The sequence below is a fragment of the Nannobrachium achirus genome, assembly GCF_963921795.1.
Source record: "Nannobrachium achirus genome assembly, chromosome: 14".
Lineage (NCBI taxonomy): Eukaryota > Metazoa > Chordata > Actinopteri > Myctophiformes > Myctophidae > Nannobrachium > Nannobrachium achirus.
This window is the reverse complement of record NC_137821.1, coordinates 54,961,591-54,984,140: the sequence shown is the minus strand read 5'-3', so window position 1 is coordinate 54,984,140 and position 22,550 is coordinate 54,961,591. Positions and strand designations below refer to the sequence as shown.

Here is a 22,550-nt window from a genome sequence, read left to right as displayed (position 1 = left end):
GAGAAGAGGGCACACCAGTGTGCTTAGTGTGCATATTTAGCCTAAAAGACTTCAAAAGAGGTAAAAGACGAAGACTAATAGACTAAGTATATATATATATATTTAGTCGACTAGACTAGACTAAAACAATTTCAGAGGACTAAGACAGGACTAAGACTAAGTGGTGTGTTATTCAAAAGACTAAGACTAAAACTTAATCAAAATATGTGTTTTTCTAAATGTAGGAAAAGTGACCCATGAAAATTGGTCCGTGACCCACAAATGCGACTCCAGACGCACTGTTTGTGAATAAACGGGCTGAGTCAGTGTGCCTGTTTTTTTTGTCCTACCATGTAAAAATAAAGTCCTCAAACCCATCTTGACAACGCGTTGAACAGGTGGTGCCAGCGGGCACGCTGCCCGGCCAGGAGGGCGGCGACACGGGGCCCTGCGAGGAGAGCGGCGAGGCGGGCACCGCCGTCAAGACCTACCGCTCCAAGGAGCAGCTGATGCTCAGAGCCAACAGCCTGAAGAAGGCCCTGAGGCAGATCATAGAGCAGGCCGAGAAAGGTACGCACACACGCACGCACGCACGCACGCACGCACGCACGCACGCACGCACTCTCACATACAGGGGTGTCGCACCAAGTTCTGGGCCCTGGGTACAAGGATTCACCGCGTTATGTTGTGCTTTAACTATTGAAAAATAGCAGATATACAAGCTCACAGCGCGGCACCGAGTGCCGCGCTGCGAGCTTGTAGATCTGCTATTTTTGAAAAATCGTTACGTTTTGAAGTTTTTTTTGAAAAACCTATGTTTCGCACACATTTTCACGATTTTTCAAAAATAGCAGATCTACAAGGTCGCAGCGCGGCACTCGTGAGCTTGTATATCTGCTATTTTTCAATAGCTAGAGCATAAAATGTTCCAGATATACGGCAGATCTACAAGCTCGCAGCGTGGCACTAATTGACGTGCCGCGATCTTGTATGTCTTCTGTTTTTGAATAGCCAGTGCTAGAATCAAAACCTTTCACAGATGCTTTTCTGGTTTCCTGGGGAGTGATACAAACTCCAGTGCATGCACACGTGCACACACACGTAATAACCTTGCGTCACCAGGCTTTCTCGGGGGAAAGCCTGGTGATCGTTTACAACAGGCCGTTGATCCGTTCTAGGCGGAAACCACAAGCAGAATAAGCAGCGTTTTTTTTTTTAGGTTCCCCTTGCTTGTTTCCCCAATCCCTATTAAAATGCTTGAGTAGCCTAGTGTAGTCTTGCCAGTCGCTAACAGTTGGACTAAAAGATGCATAAACCAAATGAATTTTCCAAATGCAAAACTACTCCGCATCAAGGAGTTTTTAGGTAGGCCCTAAAAGTATGTCCTTGAGCGCAGGGGAATATTTTGGGTTAAACTGAATCCGGTTTGATAGTACCAGCCAAATTGTAGTCCGTCTAGGACTACAACATGACGTAAAGTGGTCCGACCGGATCAAACCCCGAAAAGTGATGGGACCCTAGGCTACACACGCACACACACTTCTCACCTCTCTGTTCTTACACAATGCACACACTTGTTCTTTCACCTCAGTAATAGGAAATACATCCCGACTCCAGTTGAATTCACTCATTTCCATGGAAAGAGAGTTTGCTAATCCATCCAGTAAAACTGCCAGATCCAGTTTAGGTCTGGTATGTGCACTTCCTGCTGCCACATGCCTCCGTATATGGGCAGACCAACAGGAAGTACCCGAAATAAGTCTGCAATGATACTTACTGGCCTGACTAAAATATCAATTATTTCAGTTGTGTTCCTATCAAAATCCTTTGAGTGATGCACTCTGTCAAATAGACGGTTCTCTAAATGCCATGGAGACTTGAGTTCAATCATATTTTTTTGTATTTGTCGCAAGACACAAAAAATATTATAGTACATTTACTCCCATTGATTACGGATGGGGACCCGGTTCTCTGAACTCAAGATATGATTCGAATCACAATACTAGGTTTATGATAATATTTATTTTAAACATATTTATTTTCCAGAAAAAAGAAAAGGAAATAAAAAGCTTGCCAAGTAGGGATCAGCAATGAGTCCCCAGCTAAATGATAGTATAGGAACGATGATATAGTATAGGAACCAAGTGGCCCCTAATGGGTCTGTAACCCAGAGAGTGCACAATATTCATTTTCCTTTCTTAGATGTAAGATACGTAAGTAACTTTCCTGAACTTGCCATGTGGCCCGTAGGTCAAGAGTTTATATGTTTTTGTCAAAACTATGGCTCCATTTGGTTCCATTTGTACACACTTCCGAGTTATGGTGGTCCTCACAAATAAAACATTTGAGAACCACAATGTACTAGTGCAGTGATACTCAAACTCCGGCCCGTGGGCGGGCAATTTTGACTGGCCCAGCCACCACTGCATCATTAGCCATTTGGTACTGAACAGTCTGATCTATTTTAAGTAGATTGTTTGATTTTATTTGATTTTGCTTAGCCATAACTATCTATTTTCACAAGTTTATGTTCTGTAAAAAGCCATTTGTGTTGAATGTGGGCCAAGTCATGAATAACATTGTGAAGCAATTGAAAGAGAGATGTGCTCAGCTATCTTTAACGTTATCCCACTTGATAGCAGGCAGTCAGATATCGACCCAGACAAATAGCAGACAAATGTACATTAGTTTGTTTTAGTGTTTGTGTGGGATATGCTAATTGTGTAGAATTATTAAAAAGAGAGAAAATTCACCAAATTACTTTGATTACAAATTGTGTCATTAACAGAATATAAGTGGAATTCCAAGCCATAAAAAATGCACATTGCACTACGTTATGTGGAAATAAAGCAAATAAAAGAGAGGAGTTATCAAGTAATGTCATTTTATCAACTGGCCTGTGGCCCTTTGACATTTTTGTAATGTGGCCCACAGGTTCAGAAGTTTGAATATTCCTCTACTAGTGGACTCATGTGGACTAATATGCCTTAGCGTCTTGGTAAATCAGTGTCATACATATTCAGAGGAATATCTGGAGACTTGACATTCAGTAATAGGAACATTCCAATGGTGTGTAAAACAGAAACAAGGCAAAGTCTTTGCCACAGACATGATGAGCCTTGGCAGGGAGGAATTGTGCACCTTTTTATGTAGTCTTGACTTTGGTATGCCTCGGTCAGGGGTGTCACACCAAATCCTGGGCCCTGGGTACAAGGATTCACTGCGGGCCCCCCATGAATGTTCATCATAGGGGGATGGGGGTTTAACCCATTTAGACTGGGAACACATTATTACGCGTTACTTTGTGCTTTAACTATTGAAAAATAGAAGTGAAACTGTGTGCAAATCTTTGAATATTTCAAATCCGTTTTGTGAAAAACCTAGGTTTCTATGTCAGTGGTGCTCAAACTTTTTCATGTGAAGGACCCCCAAAATATGTATTTGGCCACGGACCCCCATCTCAAAATATTTAGTTCCAGGGACCCCCCAGACGCAATTTGAGTTGCAAATGTTCACTTAAAAGATGTGCATACATTTTCACGACTTTTCAAAAATAGCAGATGTACAAGCTCGCGACGCGGCACTCGGTGCCGCGCTGTGAGCTTGTAGATCTGCTATTTTTCAATAGTTAAAGTATAAAATAACGAAGGCCCCTCCGCCGTGGGCCCTAGTAACTCAGTCCCACTTTTACCCCCCTTGTGACACCCCTGGCCTCGACCTGGGATTGAACCCTGAGCTCCCAGACTGAGGACGGACACTCTAACCACTAAGTCCACTGAGCATGGTTTATCCTAGATAACCTGCTGCATTTTACAAATGTTTCTCTCTTTTCCCTTTCAAAACCGTTCCTTTTATCCGCCGCAGTGTCATCATAGCTCACAGCCGCTCGGCTCAACATCTTTATTATTATTATTTTTTTAATAGCCGAGGGCCACGCTGCGAGCTTGTAGACCTGCTACTTTTTTTAAATCGTGAACATGTGTGCAAGTCTTTGAATATTAGGACCCATATTTTTGTCAAGGACCCCCAAAATGACATGTATTTGGCCACGGACCCCCAATCTCAAAATGTGTCGTTCCAGGGAACCCCCAGAAGCAAATATTTGAGTTACAAAAATCAAGATGTTTCAAAAATAACAGATCTACAAGCTTGCTATGAGATTGTATATCTGCTATTTTTCAATAGTCAAAGCATTAGGCCTAAATTTGCTAGTGGTGTAACTATAAACAACTGACAAGACAGTTGACAAGAGTTTTCACAAGCTGGTTTATCCTTGATAACCTGCTGCATTTTCCAAATGTTTCTTTCTTTTCCCTTTCAAAACAGTTTCCTTTATCTATATCCGCCACGGTGTCATCATAGCTCACAGCCGCTCGGCTCAACATCTTTTTTTATGCGTTTCGAGACACAATACAATACAATGTTTGTGCAACTTAGGGGGGAATCTTTTTGAAAAGCTGTCTGCTGCTACAGTAAATACCGTACGGGAACCGGGGGATGTGATTGTCTATGTACCCGGGTTGTTTGCTAGCTTTTTCTCTACTCTACTCTCCCTGCCTGTGTGCTAGTATGTCTCCACCTTTTTAATCCCCCCTTCTTTCTCTCTCTCTCTCTCTCTCTCTCTCTCTCTCTCTCTCTCTCTCTCTCTCTCTCTCTCTTTGTGTAATAAACTCACCATTGCAATTAGAACTGCAGACTCACTCCCTTGCTTCCACTGTGGTCTGAAGACACCTCTTCAGAATCCATAGCATTTACGAGATGTCGGAACAATGCCATGGCACCCACCCACTTGCCTACCCTCAATGGCTACCTGTCATTAGGTTGCATCTTTTATATAGACCGATCAAGGCCATTTTTGACTTGGCACAGATGATTGATGTTTTTGATTGTTTTTGATTTTATGGATTTTATTTAATAGGTTCTGGGTTCTGCCTAAATTGTAATCTCTCTCTCTCTCTCTCTCTCTCTCTCTCTCTCTCTCTCAGTGGTGGATGAGCAGAACCGTCACACTCAGGTCCAGAGGATGTCTTCCTGCTCCTCCATGAAGAGGGAGAACAGCGACGAGAGAGACTCGGAGCCACGTCAGTTAACACTCCTTACAAAACACATTCATTACAGATTTTGTAACCCATTTTTTCACCCAGTGCCAATTGCCTAAGCTGTAATCCTGGGTCTCTGCTCTCCCTCTGCCAACCTGGCGAGGGCCCCGAACTGAGCTCATGCTTCCTTCAGTGCATGAGGAGTGAGCACGTCGCTTCTTATCACCTGACAAGGGGGAGTTTCCCCGCTAGGACGTAGCGGGTGTCGCTCTCCATTCCGACATGTCGCCACTCCGAAATTGACTTCTTATTGTCGTAGTGGCGACACTTCCATAGAGGTTAAGTTTAGGGTAAGGGTTACAGATAGGGTTAGGGTCGGAATATAGACATGTTGGAAAGGAGACATGTTGGAGTGGCGGGGTGCGGACGTAGCGTGTGGAAGGAACAAGTTATTCCAACCAGTTCCTCTCCCCCTCCATCAGGCGCCCCGGCTGGCCAGGGGGAGGCATTATAGAGACCGTCATTACTGCATGTTTTTTTTTACCTACCAGTGTTATGGTTCCTATCGCTATAGTTAAAAGCCTGGTTTCAATGGTCCCATTTATGTTATAATTGATGTTATAGCAGGGTATGCTGTAGGAGGAGTGATGATTCTTCTTTGTGTGCTTTATTTTCGGCAGGCTCAACACATTTACCCAAGTATCCCTGCGGTTGCACGTGACCGTTGGCAACCAATAGCATTCCTTGGGTACCATTAAAAAAATGATGAAAAAAAGTTTCTAGTTGTGAGGCGACAGTGCTACCGATAGCGCCACCGTGCCCCTCTGAATGTCATTTCTAGTCTGCACCACTCGTTCACAGATCACACTCCAACACATCTGCAGTCTTTCTGAGAGCTGAGCTAGTAATAATAATAATAGTCGTTATTGTGCCCTCAGGGATATTCATCTTCATAGTAAAAAGAAATCTGAAAGCTGAAAACAACAGTCCTCATTACACAAAGAACCATCATATCAGCAAGGCAGTTTGTTTATTGCAGCAATGGCCTCAAGGGACACAACTCCTACTAAAACACTGACGACAGTGTCATTTGCTATTGCGAGTGATACTCGTGCAATGGCTTTGTTGTTCATATCTGAAAGTGTGTGTGGAAAGTCCGATAATCTGTGAGGCAACATGGAGCTAGTGGAGTCTTTGAGGACGTTACTGTGTATGGGCATACTGTATAGTACAGTGATGGAACAACCCAACAGTAAACAGTAATCACTTAAAACTACAGTAAAGATATATATCATACATAGGCCACATGTGGCCCCCACCCTCACTTAGTGTGGCCAGCAGGTTAATATCGGAATACTGATATATTATTGATTCCAGCTGTTTCAATTCCAAAACATGACCCGCTTTAATTACTTCAGTCTGTATTAGTAGCTTAATGACAAGTATTACTTTTTTTGTATTTTTTGCTTGTAGATCTGCTATTTTTGAAAAAACTTGAAAATGTGTGCAAGTCTTTGAATATTAGGACCCTGATTTATGTCAAGGACCCCCAAAATCACATGTATTTGGCCGCGGACGCCCAATCTCAAAATATGTTGTTCCAGGGACCCCCCAGAAGCAAATATTTCAGTTACAAATGTTCGCTTTTAAAAAAAGATATGTTCAAAGACTTGCAAAAAAATATATAGGTTTTTCAAAAATAGCAGATCTACAAGCTCGCAGCGCGGCACTCGGTGCCGCGCTGTGAGCTTGTATATCTGCTATTTTTCAACAGTTAAAGCATTAAATAATTATAGGCCTTAATTAGCTAGTAACTGTAAACAACTGACAGACTTGACAAGAGTTTTCACGTCTCTTAGCAACACGGCAACACCGTACTTGATATCATAGTCTTTCAGTATATTGCACAAAACCCACTAATCTTGTGCATTGTTTGCAGTGGTGTGTACTTGACAAGGAAGAAACAAAAGAGCTGTTGTTATTTTGAAGTGGTGTCCATTACCTTCCCCTATCCTTTCTGACATGTGTGTTTCTGCTCCGTTTACCCACAATGCCGTTCCCCAGGTTCGGGGAACCTAAGCCCCGCCTCCACCATTGTCCTGGAGAAACCGGAGAGCATCAACACTGTCATCTACGACGAGGACGCTGTGTAAGTGTGTGTGTGTGTGTGTGTGTGTGTGTGTGTGTGTGTGTGTGTGTGTGTGTGTGTGTGTGTGTGTGTGTGTGTGTGTGTGTGTGTGTGTGTGTGTGTGTGTGTGTGTGTGTGTGTGTGTGTGTGTGTGTGTGTGTGTGTGTGTGTCTGTGTGTGTGTGTAAAGCACTTACTGTAGAATAGATTCTCACTAGGGATGGGACGATACGAAAATGTCATTTCACGATTATATGACCAAATAAATAACGATTTACGATATTATCGCGATAATCAACATATCCCCAACATCCATTATCCTGGGGGCGGAACATTTGCCAAAAAATGGCCGATCTACAAGCTCACAACGCGTCGCGTTGCGACGCGTTGTGAGCTTGCAGATCGGCTATTTTTTTGCTCAGAAGACCCCTGCTCTAGAACAGTGGTTCTCAACCTGCGGGTCGGGACCCGTCCCCAAATTATTTTGGGAGGTCCCCAGATTTTCTCACTCAACAGTAAACAAACCAACATAAAGTTTAAGTGTATAGAGGGTATCTGCCCATTTCTAAAGTGACAATTTAAGGACTTTTTAGTACCTCTAAAATTACAAATTAAACACTGGCCAAATAGTCAAATATTCAAGGCAGAAATTGTGAACATAGCCAATCTACATGCTCCCAACGCCTCTCGAGGCGTGCGCATGTAGATCTGCTATTTTCACAATAGAACCGTGTTATACAAAATGTAACGCCTTAATGCTCATCAGGGTGGGGTGTCCCCAGTTAAAGTATGATTATTTTGGGGTCATGGCCTGAGAAGGTTGCCTTCCAACATTAACCCGTAGAGTGTTTGTTCTTCTCCTTCCAGACAATGCTCAGAGAAGTGTGTGATGAACAACTACTTTGGCATCGGTCTGGACGCCAAGATCTCCTTGGAGTTCAACAACAAGAGAGACGAGCACCCCAAGAAATGCAGGTACGGAGACACGAGTCAACTAGTCTCACATGGCCAGACGGTTGCTTCACAAAATGTGCTAATGCTCCCGTCTTACAGTCTGGGAGACGGAAGTTGTGATTGAGTATTTGGCTTGAGAAGCGACTTGGTGAGAACCAGACCTGTTTAATAAAGAGAGACACTTACGTCGACTTCCATTGTAAGCGTGAAAAGCGGACGTGGCGTCACTATTTAGCCTACTGGAGTCATTTAGCCTACTGGAGTCTGGTGATATTCCTGCTGCTCTTCAGCCTCGTCCAACTCCATTGTAACCAAGGCATTTTCACCCGCTCGTAAGTAGAATAAATCACGTCTTTTCCGCCTTTTAACGCATTCATGGGCCTCTCCAAGTTAATTTAAGTCAATTTTAAAGGCACATTTCTTACATTAAACATTAACAAGAGCTGATTACGTGAAATAATAATGTTGTCTACCTTGGAGAGGCCCGTGAATGCATTAAAAGTGTGAAAAAGACGTGATTTAGTCTACTTACCAGCGAGTGAAATACAATGTAGGTGGACGGGGCTGAAGAGCTGTAGGAATGTCACCAGGCTCCAGCGACGCCACTTCCGGTCTGCGGTGAGATCAAAGCGTGACATTACTCTCCTCCCCTATACTACTCTGGTGAGAACAGACTACAGCCCCTAATATTAAGTTAGGAAGTAGTTCGGCAAAGGAACCTGTGACAGCTCCCTGTTTTGTTTAGATTACATGCGAGTAAGTAACTAAGTATCTAGTAACTAAAGATTGTTTTGGGGATCTTTTTTTATACGTCGATGAATTGAATACCAAGGATCCCAATGGGAAGCAAGACCGCAATGGACATGTTTGGTCTCATCCTTTTTAGACCATGTGTTTGACTGTACTTGTGCTGTTTTACATTCTGTCTAATGAAATATTACTTGTGCTGTTTTACATTCTGTCTAATGAAATATTCAATCAATCAATCAATCAATCAACTAATCACCAGTTAAAAAACAATGCCATAGATTCTATGGAGCAACAGTTGTATACTGATTATAACATGCTCTCTCTCTCTCTCTCTCTCTCTCTCTCTCTCTCTCTCTCTCTCTCTCTCTCTGTGTGTGTGTCTCTGCAGTAGTCGTACAAAGAACATGATGTGGTATGGAGTGTTGGGAACTAAAGAGCTGGTGCAGAAAACATACAAGAACCTGGAACAGAGAGTTCAACTGGAGGTCAGCGCGCGCACACACACACGCACGCACGCACGCACGCACGCACGCACGCACGCACGCACGCACGCACGCACGCACGCACGCACGCACGCACGCACGCACGCACGCACGCACGCACGCACACACACACACACACACACACACACACACACACACACACACACACACACACACACACACAGGACGCACAAGCGTTTTGCAATGCAAATTGATTTTATGGAAACTAAGTGTGTGTGCCTTGTATTTGGCAATTGAGGGAAATGAAAAAGAGGGGTCTAATTACCTTTCCATTCCATATAGCGACTCTTGGTCTATCGATAAATGTGTGTAATCTCAGTGTTCATGTCAAGGTGCAGGTTTGTCCATATGTGTTGAAATATAATGTCCATGTATTTGCTAGATAATCACAGCATTTACTTCCACAATAATAGATTTTTTTTACAAGTTTTACACAGATTTCATTTCTTTGTTAAAATAGTTACTATATCGATTTCAAATCATTGAATCGAATCACATCGTATCGCCATGAATGAACTAATATCGTCCATGTATCGTATCGTCAACCATGTATCGTGATGCGTATCGTATCGCTGTTAAAATGTATCGTTACACCCCTAATTAGTAACACCTCCCTCTGTCTGTGTGCAGTGTGACGGGGTGGCCATGTCTCTCCCCAGCCTCCAGGGTCTGGCGGTTCTCAACATCGCCAGCTACGCCGGTGGCATCAACTTCTGGGGAGGAACCAAGGAGGATAATGTGAGTCAATGTCACGCACGCACACGCACACCGGCTTTTCTGTGTTCCTACGACTCCAGTGACGAGTGTTGAGTGTCTGGGAGATGAATACTCATAATAGTCTATGGCAGTGGATCTCAAACGTTCAAATTTCAAGGTCTCCCCTTAACTCTGACAGTGTACAAATGGAACCAAATGAACCCGTTAGGGTTCATTTGGTTCCATTTGTACACTGTCAGAGTTATAGACCTGTAAGGGTCAATTTAGTCCCCATAGTCCCTGGAATCCACTTTTATATCCACTGGTCTATGGCCATCATTACAACAATCTGAATCATTTTTTTCTGAAGTTAGGATCCAGACGACCTTTGCTGTGTCTCACTCCCCCCATCTCTCTCTCCCCATTTCCTATCAATCTCCTGTAACCTAACAATAGGCAGAACAAGATTCTTATTTTCCTTAGCGTGAGCTAAGGCAGTGGTTTTCAACCTGTGGGTCGGGACCCCTCTGGGGGGTGCAGGTCTAAATCATTTTTGGGGGGTCCCCAGATGATTAACTTAATCATTGTTTTCTCTCTCAACAGTAAACTAACCAACATAAAGTTTAAGTATATAGAGGGTATCTGCGTGTTTCTAAAGTGACAATTTAAGGACTTTTTAATACCTCTAAAATGGCAACTTAAATATTGGTCAAATTGTCAAATATTAGAGGCAGAAATTGTGAAAATAGCCGATCTACATGCTCATGCACCATTGACGGACAGGGTGGAAACCCTGATGAATTTGCCATTGCGAGAAAAAAGAAGTTTGCCCTTGGCATACTGGACATGCCAGGGTAGAAAACTTGCACCAGAAGTTCGATGAATTGTGCTGCAGTTCAATGAGAGCCTGCTGGGCCAGCTTGTGAACAAACATTTCTCAACGATTGCATCCTTTGTCATATAATCGGTTCAGGAATATAAAAGAAGACGTATTGCAGGTTGTTTTATGATCACTGGTTTCTCGATATGCACACTGCGTAATTTTATTGAAACAGAAATGTACTCTTTGCTCTTTGGAAACCTCCATAAAATTATACAGTGTGCACATCGAAAAACAACAGAGCAGAAAACGACTCTGTTGTGATGTGTCTTCTTTTATTTTCCTTGACCGAGTATCTCGGTCGTTCAGAAATAGTGTTTGTTCACCTGGCTCCGGCAGGCAGTTTTTCACCCAGTGAGACAAATCTGCCAACTGGAATTGCTGGATAGAGAAAATGGCAAAGATGTCTCTTCCTTTATGTATTCTCCTTGAGCGTGAGGCAGCTTGATGTATACTGTAAACCACCTGGACATGGGCCTAGTATTTGACGCTTTAAAAAAAGACATATTCAAAGACTCGCACACATTTTCATGATTTAAAAGAAATAGCAGATCTACAAGCTCGCATTGCGGTACTCTGAGCCATGTTGTGAGCTTGTATATCTGCATTCCTTTTTAGTTAAAGCATAAAATAATGGTTAAAGTGGTTAAAATCTAGAGTGACACGGCTGCAGGTCTAAATGGGTTAAAGTGCTACTTTATACTGGGTTCTTATTCTTTCCGTATCGGGGTTTGCAAGGTCAGTTGTCTCCTGCTGCTGAATAAGAAGGGACAGTGAGATTTTGTTTGCTGAAGGAATGTATCATTCTCTGTGACCAACCAGACACTGTTCCTGTGATCGTTATTTTGCTACCTGAACGTACAGTATGCGTTTATTAACATGTGATCGGATTGCTCAAATTGTGTAATGTTTGATTGCGACCGTCAGGTCGCAGTTACTATCAAAAGCTCCACCGGCTGTCAGTCAGTCTGTCCGTCACATCACACCCCTCATAAGGCCTCATTTCTCACGTGGCCCTCTTCTAGCGCCATCATGAGGCAGATTTTTGCAAAACACTGCTCCTACAGATTTTGCCCTAAAGGCACGCAAAGCCGTACACAGTATCTCTAAAGTCATGTCATCAACATGGAGCTGTCCCATTTCCCATATTCCCACCTGATTGGCTACCATTGCCTTCTAAAGTTTGTGAGTCTTACTGGTCCCCTTTTGGACACCAGAGAGTTTGACCAGGAGTGTTGAGTACTTTGTGAACTGACATTTATGTTGTGTGTGTGTTTGTGTGTCCAGAACTTTGGTGCTCCATCCTTCGATGATAAGAAGCTGGAGGTGGTGGCTGTGTTTGGCAGCATGCAGATGGCCGTGTCCAGAGTTATCAACCTGCAACACCACCGCATTGCACAGGTAACGCACGCACACACGCACAGTACCCACAAACATATGGAAGTTGAAATTGAAATTGTGACAGCTTTTTGACACTTTATGTTTATATTCTTTTTATTGTGTCTTGCTTTTTTTTTACTGTACACAACAGTACTCTTTTTATTTTTCTTACTTCTTTGTAACTTGTAACCTTAAACTGCTGTGCTGCCTCTGGGCAACTGAATTTAATCCAATGCACGCATGCGAATTAATGAATGAAATGTATCAAAACGAATATGCTCCAGCTTCACTAGCGTGTAGTGCCTTATAAAACCTGTGTAATCTGCCCGTGAGTCTGGCATGACGCCGACATTTTCCACAGACTTACAACAGTGACACAGGCCTTGTGTACGTGTGACAATGGGTGATTAATTTCAGTGTAACACTAACATGAACAAATTAAAGTGATTATCGCAATAGTATTTCCGTTTTCATCTGATGACAGATCAACAGTAAACATTTATGCAGCATGTGGCGTGAGCTGATCACATAACAGCGGATATGCTTATCATGGCTAATGATTTATTCATAGCAGTGATGAGGCCGTTTGATAACAATTAGGCTGCTGTTTTTTGATGACTATTGTCTCTAATCAGGCTTCATTATAATCACTGTTTATAAAATGTAATTTGCTTGAACTAAATGCAACTTAATATATTAATATATTATGTAACGTCTCTCTCGGGTGGAAACCTTGTATGTCCGAAATTGTGGCTTTTCAGGATTCAAATTCAAACACAGCAATATAGCTGCAAGCAGCGATAAGGTGGCCAAGCAGGTAAAAGCAAAAGAAAGAAAAGAAATCAAAGAAAACCAAAAGGCTAGAAAGCTTCATTCCCTTCTATCTATCTATCTATCTATCTATCTATCTATCTATCTATCTATCTATCTATCTATCTATCTATCTATCTATCTATCTATCTTATCAGTTTATCTCTCCATCTACCTAGTTGTAGCATAACATTTCAAATAGTTTAATATTTTAGATTTTTTTGATTTTTGAATACCATCATGTTTGGTGGGGCAGACAGGGCATTTAAGGGGGGCATTGACCCCCCTCCCTGTGCCTATGCCTAGATCCGGCCCTTGCGGATCTGCTACTTTTGATGCTTTTGTGTGACACCGTAGTATTACCAATTAAACAGTTAATTTACCAAAAAAAAAGAAAAAAAAAGCCCTGTGTCTTTTCATGAATCCCAAAAAATCATTATCGTTGGGTCGGATAGATGGAAATTACATATTGCCTCTGGGCAGCTGCACCTGAGGGAGAAGAAGAGAGAGAGAGAGCTAAATGGCATTTCACAATAATGAACACAGTCTATGGTATGCAGTCATTTTTGGCTAAAGAACGTCATGATGAGATGATAAGATGACAGCCATCTTTTCGTCTATAATGGAGTTTCGTGCCCGTATGATTTAATCAGTTGGGATGAGCTTGCAGTTCAGTTCCCCTCCTCGCTGTGCTCAGCAGTCGAGCCCCTTGGCAGAGACGGGAGGAATTGGAGAGAAGCAGACGCGCTCAAAAAGACACGGTTTTTGGGCAGCAAGACACCTTAACCACTTTGAGCCTGGCATTATATAGGCGGAAAAGTTTCCAAAGCATTTAATAAATGGCAAAGACAGTAGATTTACTAGCTCACAAAGCATTGTGTGATGCAGGTAGGGCTGTATAAGTGAACTTGATTAATTGCGACCGAAGGTCGCAGTTTCTCAGACAGAGACATCTTGTCTCTGTCTGGAGTGTACACTTTTTTACGGTCTATGGGTTTGCTGCTCTGACATCACTGTGATGTCAGGGTAAGCACTCTAACAGAATCCCTTTTATGCCCATATATGGAGTTCCCTGATGTCATCAATAATAAGCCCATATCTAACAGGACTTCATATGGGAATGCCCATATATGGAGCCCACATCGGCCACATACCACACTAACAGAATCCATATATGGCCAAGACGGCCCATATTTGTGTGGCTGGTTCTACAGACAGGGATCTCGATGTATGGGAATAAAAGGGATTGTATGTATGATGTCAGATGTCATAGAGGTCTTTCACATAACAAATAACTGAGTAAGCATGGCTTGGCTCTCACAGCATATCTCCATATACAGTACATGGATCTATATATATAATAATAATAATAATAATGCATTTTATTTAAAGGCGCCTTTCAGGACACTCAAGGTCGCCGTACAGTTTAAAAGAGAGGCAAAGCATAAAAAAAGACAATCAGTTAAAAACAGGCAAAGTATACATCAACAACACAACACAGTAAAATCAATACAATCAGAACACTGAAATAAAACAAATAATACATCAATATGTCAAGTAGTACTGGGGGAGTGAGTGTAGGTATACAGATACACGGGTGTTGTGGGAATTTTAGAGTGAGTATGCCAATTTGAACAGGTGGGTTTTGAGTTGGGTTTTGAAAGTGGTTATGGAGTCAGATTGACGGATGTGAGGGGGTAAGGAGTTCCAGAGTCGAGGTGCAGTACAGCTAAAAGCCCTGGCACCCGTGGTGCTGATGTGAGTACTGTCAGGGGGCCAGTCAAGAAGTCCAGCTGATGATGAACGCAGGGAACGGGACGGGACGTAGCCATGGAGAAGGTCAGAGAGATAGGTGGGGGCGAGGTTATGGAGGGCTTTGTAGGTGAGGAGGAGGTTTTTGTAATCAATACGGAAATGAATGGGGAGCCAGTGGAGTTGGATGAGGATGGGGGTGATGTGGGCGGATAATTTAGTGCGGGTGATGATCCGTGCAGCTGAATTCTGAATGATTTGTAATTTATTGAGTAGTTTGGAAGGTAGGCCAGAGAGAAGAGAATTACAGTAGTCGATGCGGGAGGTGACGAGTGCGTTAATGAGGATTTCAGTGCTGGATTGGGATAGAGATGGGCGTAATCTGGAGATGTTGCGGATATGGAAGAAGGCAGACCGGGTGATGTGTTTTATATGAGGTGCAAAAGAAAGGGTGCTGTCTAAGATGACGCCGAGGCTCTTTACTTGGGTGGAAAATGGAACGGGGAAGTTGTCAATGGTGATGTTGGGGACAGTGGAGGTGGTGGACAGTGTGTGTTTGGAGCCGATGAGCAGGGCCTCGGTTTTGCTGGCGTTTAACTTTAAGAAGTTCCTGCTCATCCAGCTCCGGATGTCCTGGAGACATGCAGTGAGGGAGGGGGGAGGGAGGGTGGTGGAGGGTTTGGTGGAGATGTACATTTGAGTGTCATCAGCATAGCAGTGGAACTGGACACCATGGTGACGGAGGATTTTACCCAGGGGGAGGAGGTAGATGATAAATAGGAGTGTACCTATTTATTATCATGGGTACCAGGGGTCTCCATATGGGTAACTGGTCCGATACATCACTGGCCAGATTGTCGCCCTGAGGCGTCTTATTAGTCGTGATTAACTCACCGTTATGTTATATGACCGTGGAACACTTTTGCGTCCTGACTCCTGAGACTATGATGTGGGGTCAGTAGTAGGCCTACTGGTGTACTTCCACATAACAACAATTATTCCAGACAGGCTCTTTTCACCCAGTTCCAGAGCTAAATGTTGTTGTGTCAGACAGTGGTATAAGCATAGAAACGGTGTCAAACAGTCCATAATAACATATTTATCGATACAACGATTACTCAATATTAACTACAACACATTTTCCTATCAATGCCACAGTGTCGGCAGGTGAAGATCACCATCCTGGGGGAGGAGGGTCTTCCTGTGCAGGTGGATGGAGAGGCCTGGGTGCAGCCACCGGGCATCGTCAAGATCCTCCACAAGAACCGAGCTCAGATGCTCACCAGAGACAGGGTGAGTGACCTGTTGTTGAGAGTGACCTACCGCTCTTATTGACCATGATTCATGTGGCAGCATGGATTCACCCGTTAAGCCATAAATAAATATATTGTTTTAATCCGAGGCACCCCTACATTATAATTTTCACTCCCAGCACCTTATATGCATAGCATAGGCTATCGTCGTTGTCGGGTGGAAACCTTGTATGTCCAAAACCGTTCGTTTTGTATTTATCATCTATAAAATGTACTAAACTAGTGAAAACAGCAGATCTACAAGCACACAACGCTTCGCGATGCGAGGCGTTGTGTGCTTGTAGATCTGCTGTTTTCACTAGTTTTGTGTGACGGTCTTGTATGATGAAGCGGGTCTTTGCTTTACCAAAACACATACACAGAGGTTTCTGCCCGACAGTGACAATATTTCAGTGATTATGTTGCGAGGAAAACGTTGAGATAATAGCCATTTTGGTTAGAACTGACTGAAAATAAATAAATGATACAAAATATTTTTTCAAGAGTCCAAATAAATTCCAAATATTATCAAATTATCTCGCGGCACCCCTGGACTGCTGTCACGGCACCCCTGGGTGCCCCGTCACCCACTTTGAAAACCCCTGCTTTAAGACCTGGAATTGTGTCACTTTAGAGTTTAGAGCAGGGGTCTTCAACGTTTTCGGGCCAAGGACCCCTTAGCTGAGAGGGAAATAAAGCAGGGACCCCCCTCTACATATTGTATTAAATTATGTTGCATATTTTTATCGACTTGTTTGACAGCACCGTCATCGGTTGGATTGATGTTCATGTGTTTTTTTCCAGACATTTAACCACTTAAATTGTCGATACTTAGTCAATTTGACCTGTCACTCTGTACTTGGTCTCTTCACCAAACCTATTAGTCAAAAATAGCCGCTAGCGCGAGGCGTTGAGAGCTTGTAGATCTGCTATTTTGGCTAAAGTTCTCCTCAGAATATTGATGTGAGGGTTCAAGTTGTTCATTTAAAATAATTATCCTGTTACACAAAGATTTGGCGGCCCCCCCTGTAGGCGGCCCCCCTGTTGTAACTCTGAGGACCCCCTAGGGGTCCCGGACCCCCTGTTGAAGACCCCTGGTTTAGATTGTGACCACTTTAACCATTATTTTATGCTTTACCTATAAAACATGTGCATATACAAGCTCACAGCACGGCACTCTGCTATTTTTGAAAAATGTTCATGATTTTTCAAAAATGACAGATCTACAAGCTCACAGCGCGGCACTCGTATATCTGCTATTTATGGATGGAGAAGTTCTCAGCCAGAATGTCTTCTATGGAAGCATGTTGCGCAGCAAATGTTGGTTATTGTTTTAAGATTTTAGCATTTTAAGTTGTTAAGCTTGTATTATGTGCAGAAGCTTCTTCCATAAAATGCATTCAATTAATTTAAAAGCCAACGTTATCATTCTGTGATTTCTTCACCTGGTGGGCTGGCAGGCCTACTTACAGCACTCAAACTCAAACAGTTAACTCTGTTTATCTCTGTTTTATTGATGTGGCACATGTACAATAACGAAACATTTCGAAGATATCAATGAATCACAATAATACGACATTCGCTCACCGTGAATAGCTCGTCTAGGCCCAAGACTCGAAGGTGATAACGCCTACGCTTGGCAGTAGGGGTGTAACGATATAGTAACTGAATCGATAAATCGATTTTAATTTGCAGTGATCTACTACAGTATATCGTTTGCAAAAGCAAATTATCGTACCGTTTTGGCTTTGTATCGTTTTAAAATGCAGTAATCGGTATCGAATCGGTTTGCAATGCAAATAATTGATTGTATGGAAACTAAGTATTTGTGCCTTGTATTTGGCAATTTTAAGAGGGAAAATAAGAAAGAGGGGTCTAATTACCTTTCCATTCCATATAGCTACTCTTGGTCTATCGATAAATGAGTGTAATCTCTGTGTTCATGTCAAGGTGGGTTTGTCCATATGTGTTGAAATATAATGTCCATGTATTTGCTAGATAATCACAGCGTTTACTTCCATAACAATAGGTCTTTTACACATTTACACAGATTTCATTTCTTTGCTAAATAGTTACTATATTGATTTTAAATCATTGAATAGAATCGGATCGCATCGCCATGAATGAACCAATATCGTCCATGTATCGTATCGTCAACCATGTATCGTGATACGTATCGTATTGCTGTTATAACGTATCGTTACACCCCTACTTGGCAGGGATGAAAGCATGGAGTTGGACAGAGTTGTTTTTTTGGCCCAGGCACTTCCCTCAGTGCCACTGACCCATTGAAACACCCTGTGGAATAGATAATACATGGTTTGATGGCTGCAAACAAACACAAGACACGTCTGTATTCTAGCAGGGGAAGTTTGTTCTTTTACTTCCACACTCTGGGTCGATGGAGGCTACTCAAGCTGTTAGTCGTGTGGTTTTTCTGAGGCTGGTTGAAGTGTTTGGGTTTGGTCCAAGGTACTATAGCTCTCCCAGGAAAGAAAAAAAAAGATGTCTCGCACACTTTTCAATTGTATTTCTTCTGGGTCAGACAAGAATGGCTGTTTGGCAGACTGCGGGGCACTCGGGGGTGTAGAGATCAAGGTAATATAATGAATGGACTGGGGACAGCACACTTTGTACTAAACGGTGGACAATCTTGAGGCGTTTAACCCATTTAGGCCTGGGATTATTGAATGCTTTAACTATTGAAAAATAGCAGATATACAAGCACAGAGTGCCACGCTGCGAGCTTGTAGATCTGCTATTTTTGAAAAAGACGTGAAAATGTGTGCAAATCTTTGAATCTATCTTTAAAGCGAACGTTTGTAACTCAAATTTTGCTTCTGGGGGCTCCTGGGAACTAAATATTTTGAGATGGGGGTCCGTGAGAACCACTGACATAGTAGTCTCTCAAGAACAGACTAACTGAGCTCCAGTTACAGTAGGTGAAAAGGACCTTTCCTTTGACGATGGATAGCCAGATTGCTGACATAGAAACACAGGTTTTTTTAAGAAACCTTAGAAGGATTCAAAAGACACTTATAGAATCGGGTCAAAATTCACATTTTCACGATATTTCAAAAATAGCACAATAGTTAAGCCCTCTCCTGGACTGGAGGGGACACGCTGTGTTCAGAACAGGACTGGTTAGGACTGTCTGTGCTTTTCTTTTTGAACAGGCAGGAGTTTATTTTTGCTTTTGCAGACGACCAGTGTTGGTCCTTTACTCCTTTTTCTTTGACACTCAAAGACGCTTTACTTAAATGAAACAAACAAGCTAAAAGGTAATAACGGCTACAGAAAAGAGGACAGTTAAAAATAGAAAATGTTTTGTTGGTTATTTGATAGAGAGAAAGACTAGTCCTGGTGACATTCCATACAGTATTTGGGGTTTTGGAATGATTGAGTCTCTGTTGTGCTAAATGTGTTGACCATGATCAGTATTCTAGCTAATTCCTTTTCTGGGTTTTGATGAGGATTGGGCGTGTTTTTGTTGTTCAATAAAGGTGCGTTTACCAACCTGATCCCTCTGTCGAGTTGCAACTGAACTTGGTACATGGTTTTACATGGTTTTCACTCTACATGCACGCAAATCTCGGATCTACAAGCTCATAACGCATCGCAAGCGTGGCGCGTTATGAGCTTGTATGTCTGCTATCTTTTACGAACGTTCCCCGCCAGAGTTCAAGTGGTTGAGTGATTCGTCTCTCACAATCAAATCAATTCAATTCAATTTCAATTCAAAGGGCTTTATTGGCTTGAGAAAACAAACGTTTATATTGCCGAAGCAGAAGTGTACACAATACAATACGATACAATCAGAACAAAATATGTAGAAGTGAAAGGAGCAGTTTTCATGTATCACGGTTACAAGCAGGCAGAGCAGGGGTATATTCAATGGTTAATAGTCTTTAGGGTGGTTGGGTTCTAAGGCTGGGCGATATTAGGAAAACCTTCGATATTCGATAACGTTGTTGAATACCACAATATCGATATTACTCACCATAATAGTAAAAACCATTGCATTATATAGTTTTTAATGTTTTTTCTGCTTTAGGTCCACTGCCTGCCCTAAACCAGATAATGAATAGCGTAATCCATGCATGCACACTGCACAGTACACATAGAATAAAGAAATTAAATGCCTTATTTCCATTTTCCAACAATGGTTTTATTGAAATAACCCCACCTGGTTACAGATGGACTGTTTTTTTGTGTTACGTGCATGCATAGTGTGTCTGTTAATTAATTTGACACATACACCAATACCTCATTTCAAGCCGTCTTCTTTTGATATGTATACCTTGCATGTTGTTACCTCGATATCGATATCGTCACTGTCGGGCAGAAACCTTGTATCTCCAAGTTTCAAATTTGTACATTTTTTCGCAAAGTAAAGCCCTGCCTCATCATACAAGGCCGTCGCACAAAAGTAGTGAAAACAGCAGATCTACAAGCACACAACGCCTCGCGGTGCGATGCGTTGTGTGCTTGTAGATCTGCTATTTTCACTAGTCTAGTTCATTTTTAAAATGATAAATACAAAACGAACGGTCTTGGACATACAAGGTTTCCACCCGACAACGACGATATATTAGCCTTATTGGGTTCCATTTGATATCCTTCTCCTAATCTCTCTATCTGTCTCTGTTTGTCTCTGTCCATCTCTCTCTCTCTCTCTCTCTCTTTCTCCCCCCCCCCCCCCTCCCCCCAGGCGTTCGAGAGCACCCTGAAGTCGTGGGAGGACAAGAGGAAGATTGACAGCTACCGTCTGGAGCGGCCCCGCCTCAACTCGCAGCAGTCCATGGAGTATCTGACCGAGGAGGAGTGTGCCCAGGTGCAACAGCTGGGCATGGTGGCCGACACGCTCATCACCAGGTAACGACCATAGAGTTATAATAAGTATAGAACAGTAAAGTGTGACGTAATTTACCCATCCTACCTGGTTTGTCGTTTTCTTCCCCCATTCTAAATTCCCATAGACCTTTTTCATATCGCGTCATATAAGAACTGTGTTCCAATTATAAACAAATTATCTCAGCGGTTTGACTCATATGGAATCAACTGATGGTGAGAAAACGCTAATGTTACTGTCGCCGAATTAGTTAAATTTTCGCTAGAAACAGGCTTTATCAAATATGAGTGACTGACTATCATAAACCATACAGAGCCACCTCGCCAACAATATTGCAAAGACCATTTGTTTATTTTTGGACCACAATGCTTATATGAGACGATTTAAGATGACTCAATGTTATTCTCCATAGAGCATTACTTCCGTGGAACCGGGGGATGAGCGAGTCACATCATGACTTTGCTGTTCTATAGAGAGGGCACCAGATATCGCCGCCCGTCCACTTGCATTGAGTTGCTCACCCAGCGCATGAAACCAAATTTCACCCCTTGTTCCAGTTGTAAAATGTGGCGTAGTGGGTCCTAAGTGACGCGTTTTGCGACATAGTTTGTGTTCATGGACACACTACAACACGACTACAAGTGCTACAAACAATGGTCGTCACACTTGAGTAACATTATGTCAAGTAAATGTGTGTGTACAGTAATTGCACACTCTCCTGCAACAGCTAGGCAAAATGGCTGACTCATTCATTCGTTAGAGAGAGCGGCGGAGGTTCAAAATGAATCTCATTATCACATTATGTTTTTGTAATTTGTACTGCTCTGGTGATGCCAGATGATGCAGCCATGTGTTCACTCTTTTTCTCGGCAGAAAGCACATCTGGCTCTTAGAGGAGATGGAAGAGGAATGCTTTAATTAATTGTGTGCACTGCACACAACTCACCCATGCACGAATTAAGGGACACTGGATATAATCTTTAGGCCTTGAATTCAAGTGTATTAAAAAAATAAGGTACCCAGATGTCCCTTGTGCCCACCTGACTTTCTCCCCATTATGTTCCGTTGTGCGTGTGTTTAGAGATGTTATTAATAATTAGAACGTATGCTTTGGTAAATGGGGAACATGGAACCTATTTTTAGGTAAACGGGGAACATGGAAAAAAAAGTTTTGATTGAGGGGGGACATAGAACCTTTTTTTGGTTGAGCGGGGAACATAGAACCCAGGGAACATGGGACCTTTTTTCGGTAAGCAGGGAACATAGAACGTTTTTGGAAGGGGTAACTGGGGAAGATAGAACGTTTTTTGAGGGAGAAAGTGGGGAACATAGAACGTTTTTTAGGGAGAAAGTGGGGAACATAGAACATTTTTTAGGGAGAAAGTGGGGAACATAGAACATTTTTTAGGGAGAAAGTGGGGAACATAGAACATTTTTTAGGGAGAAAGTGGGGAACATAGAACATTTTTTAGGGAGAAAGTGGGGAACATAGAACATTTTTTGAGGGAGAAAGTGGAGAACAGAACGTTTTTTGAG

At 42.5% G+C, this 22,550-nt stretch overlaps 1 protein-coding gene across 1 annotated transcript in view; it reads left to right on the top strand.

Annotated features, from left to right (window-relative positions):
- LOC308298147 (diacylglycerol kinase delta) overlaps positions 1-22,550 on the top strand; it is a gene marked incomplete at its 3' end in the record, with an annotated part of 221,054 nt that overhangs the window by 180,182 nt on the left and 18,322 nt on the right. Inside the window, exons 18-26 of the mRNA XM_080741703.1 lie at positions 378-549; positions 4,965-5,060; positions 7,083-7,167; positions 8,013-8,120; positions 9,238-9,334; positions 9,983-10,090; positions 12,216-12,329; positions 16,029-16,163; positions 20,874-21,037. Of these exons, the coding sequence (XP_080597829.1) occupies positions 378-549; positions 4,965-5,060; positions 7,083-7,167; positions 8,013-8,120; positions 9,238-9,334; positions 9,983-10,090; positions 12,216-12,329; positions 16,029-16,163; positions 20,874-21,037 (1,079 nt within the window). The remainder of the gene's footprint in view (positions 1-377; positions 550-4,964; positions 5,061-7,082; positions 7,168-8,012; positions 8,121-9,237; positions 9,335-9,982; positions 10,091-12,215; positions 12,330-16,028; positions 16,164-20,873; positions 21,038-22,550) is intronic.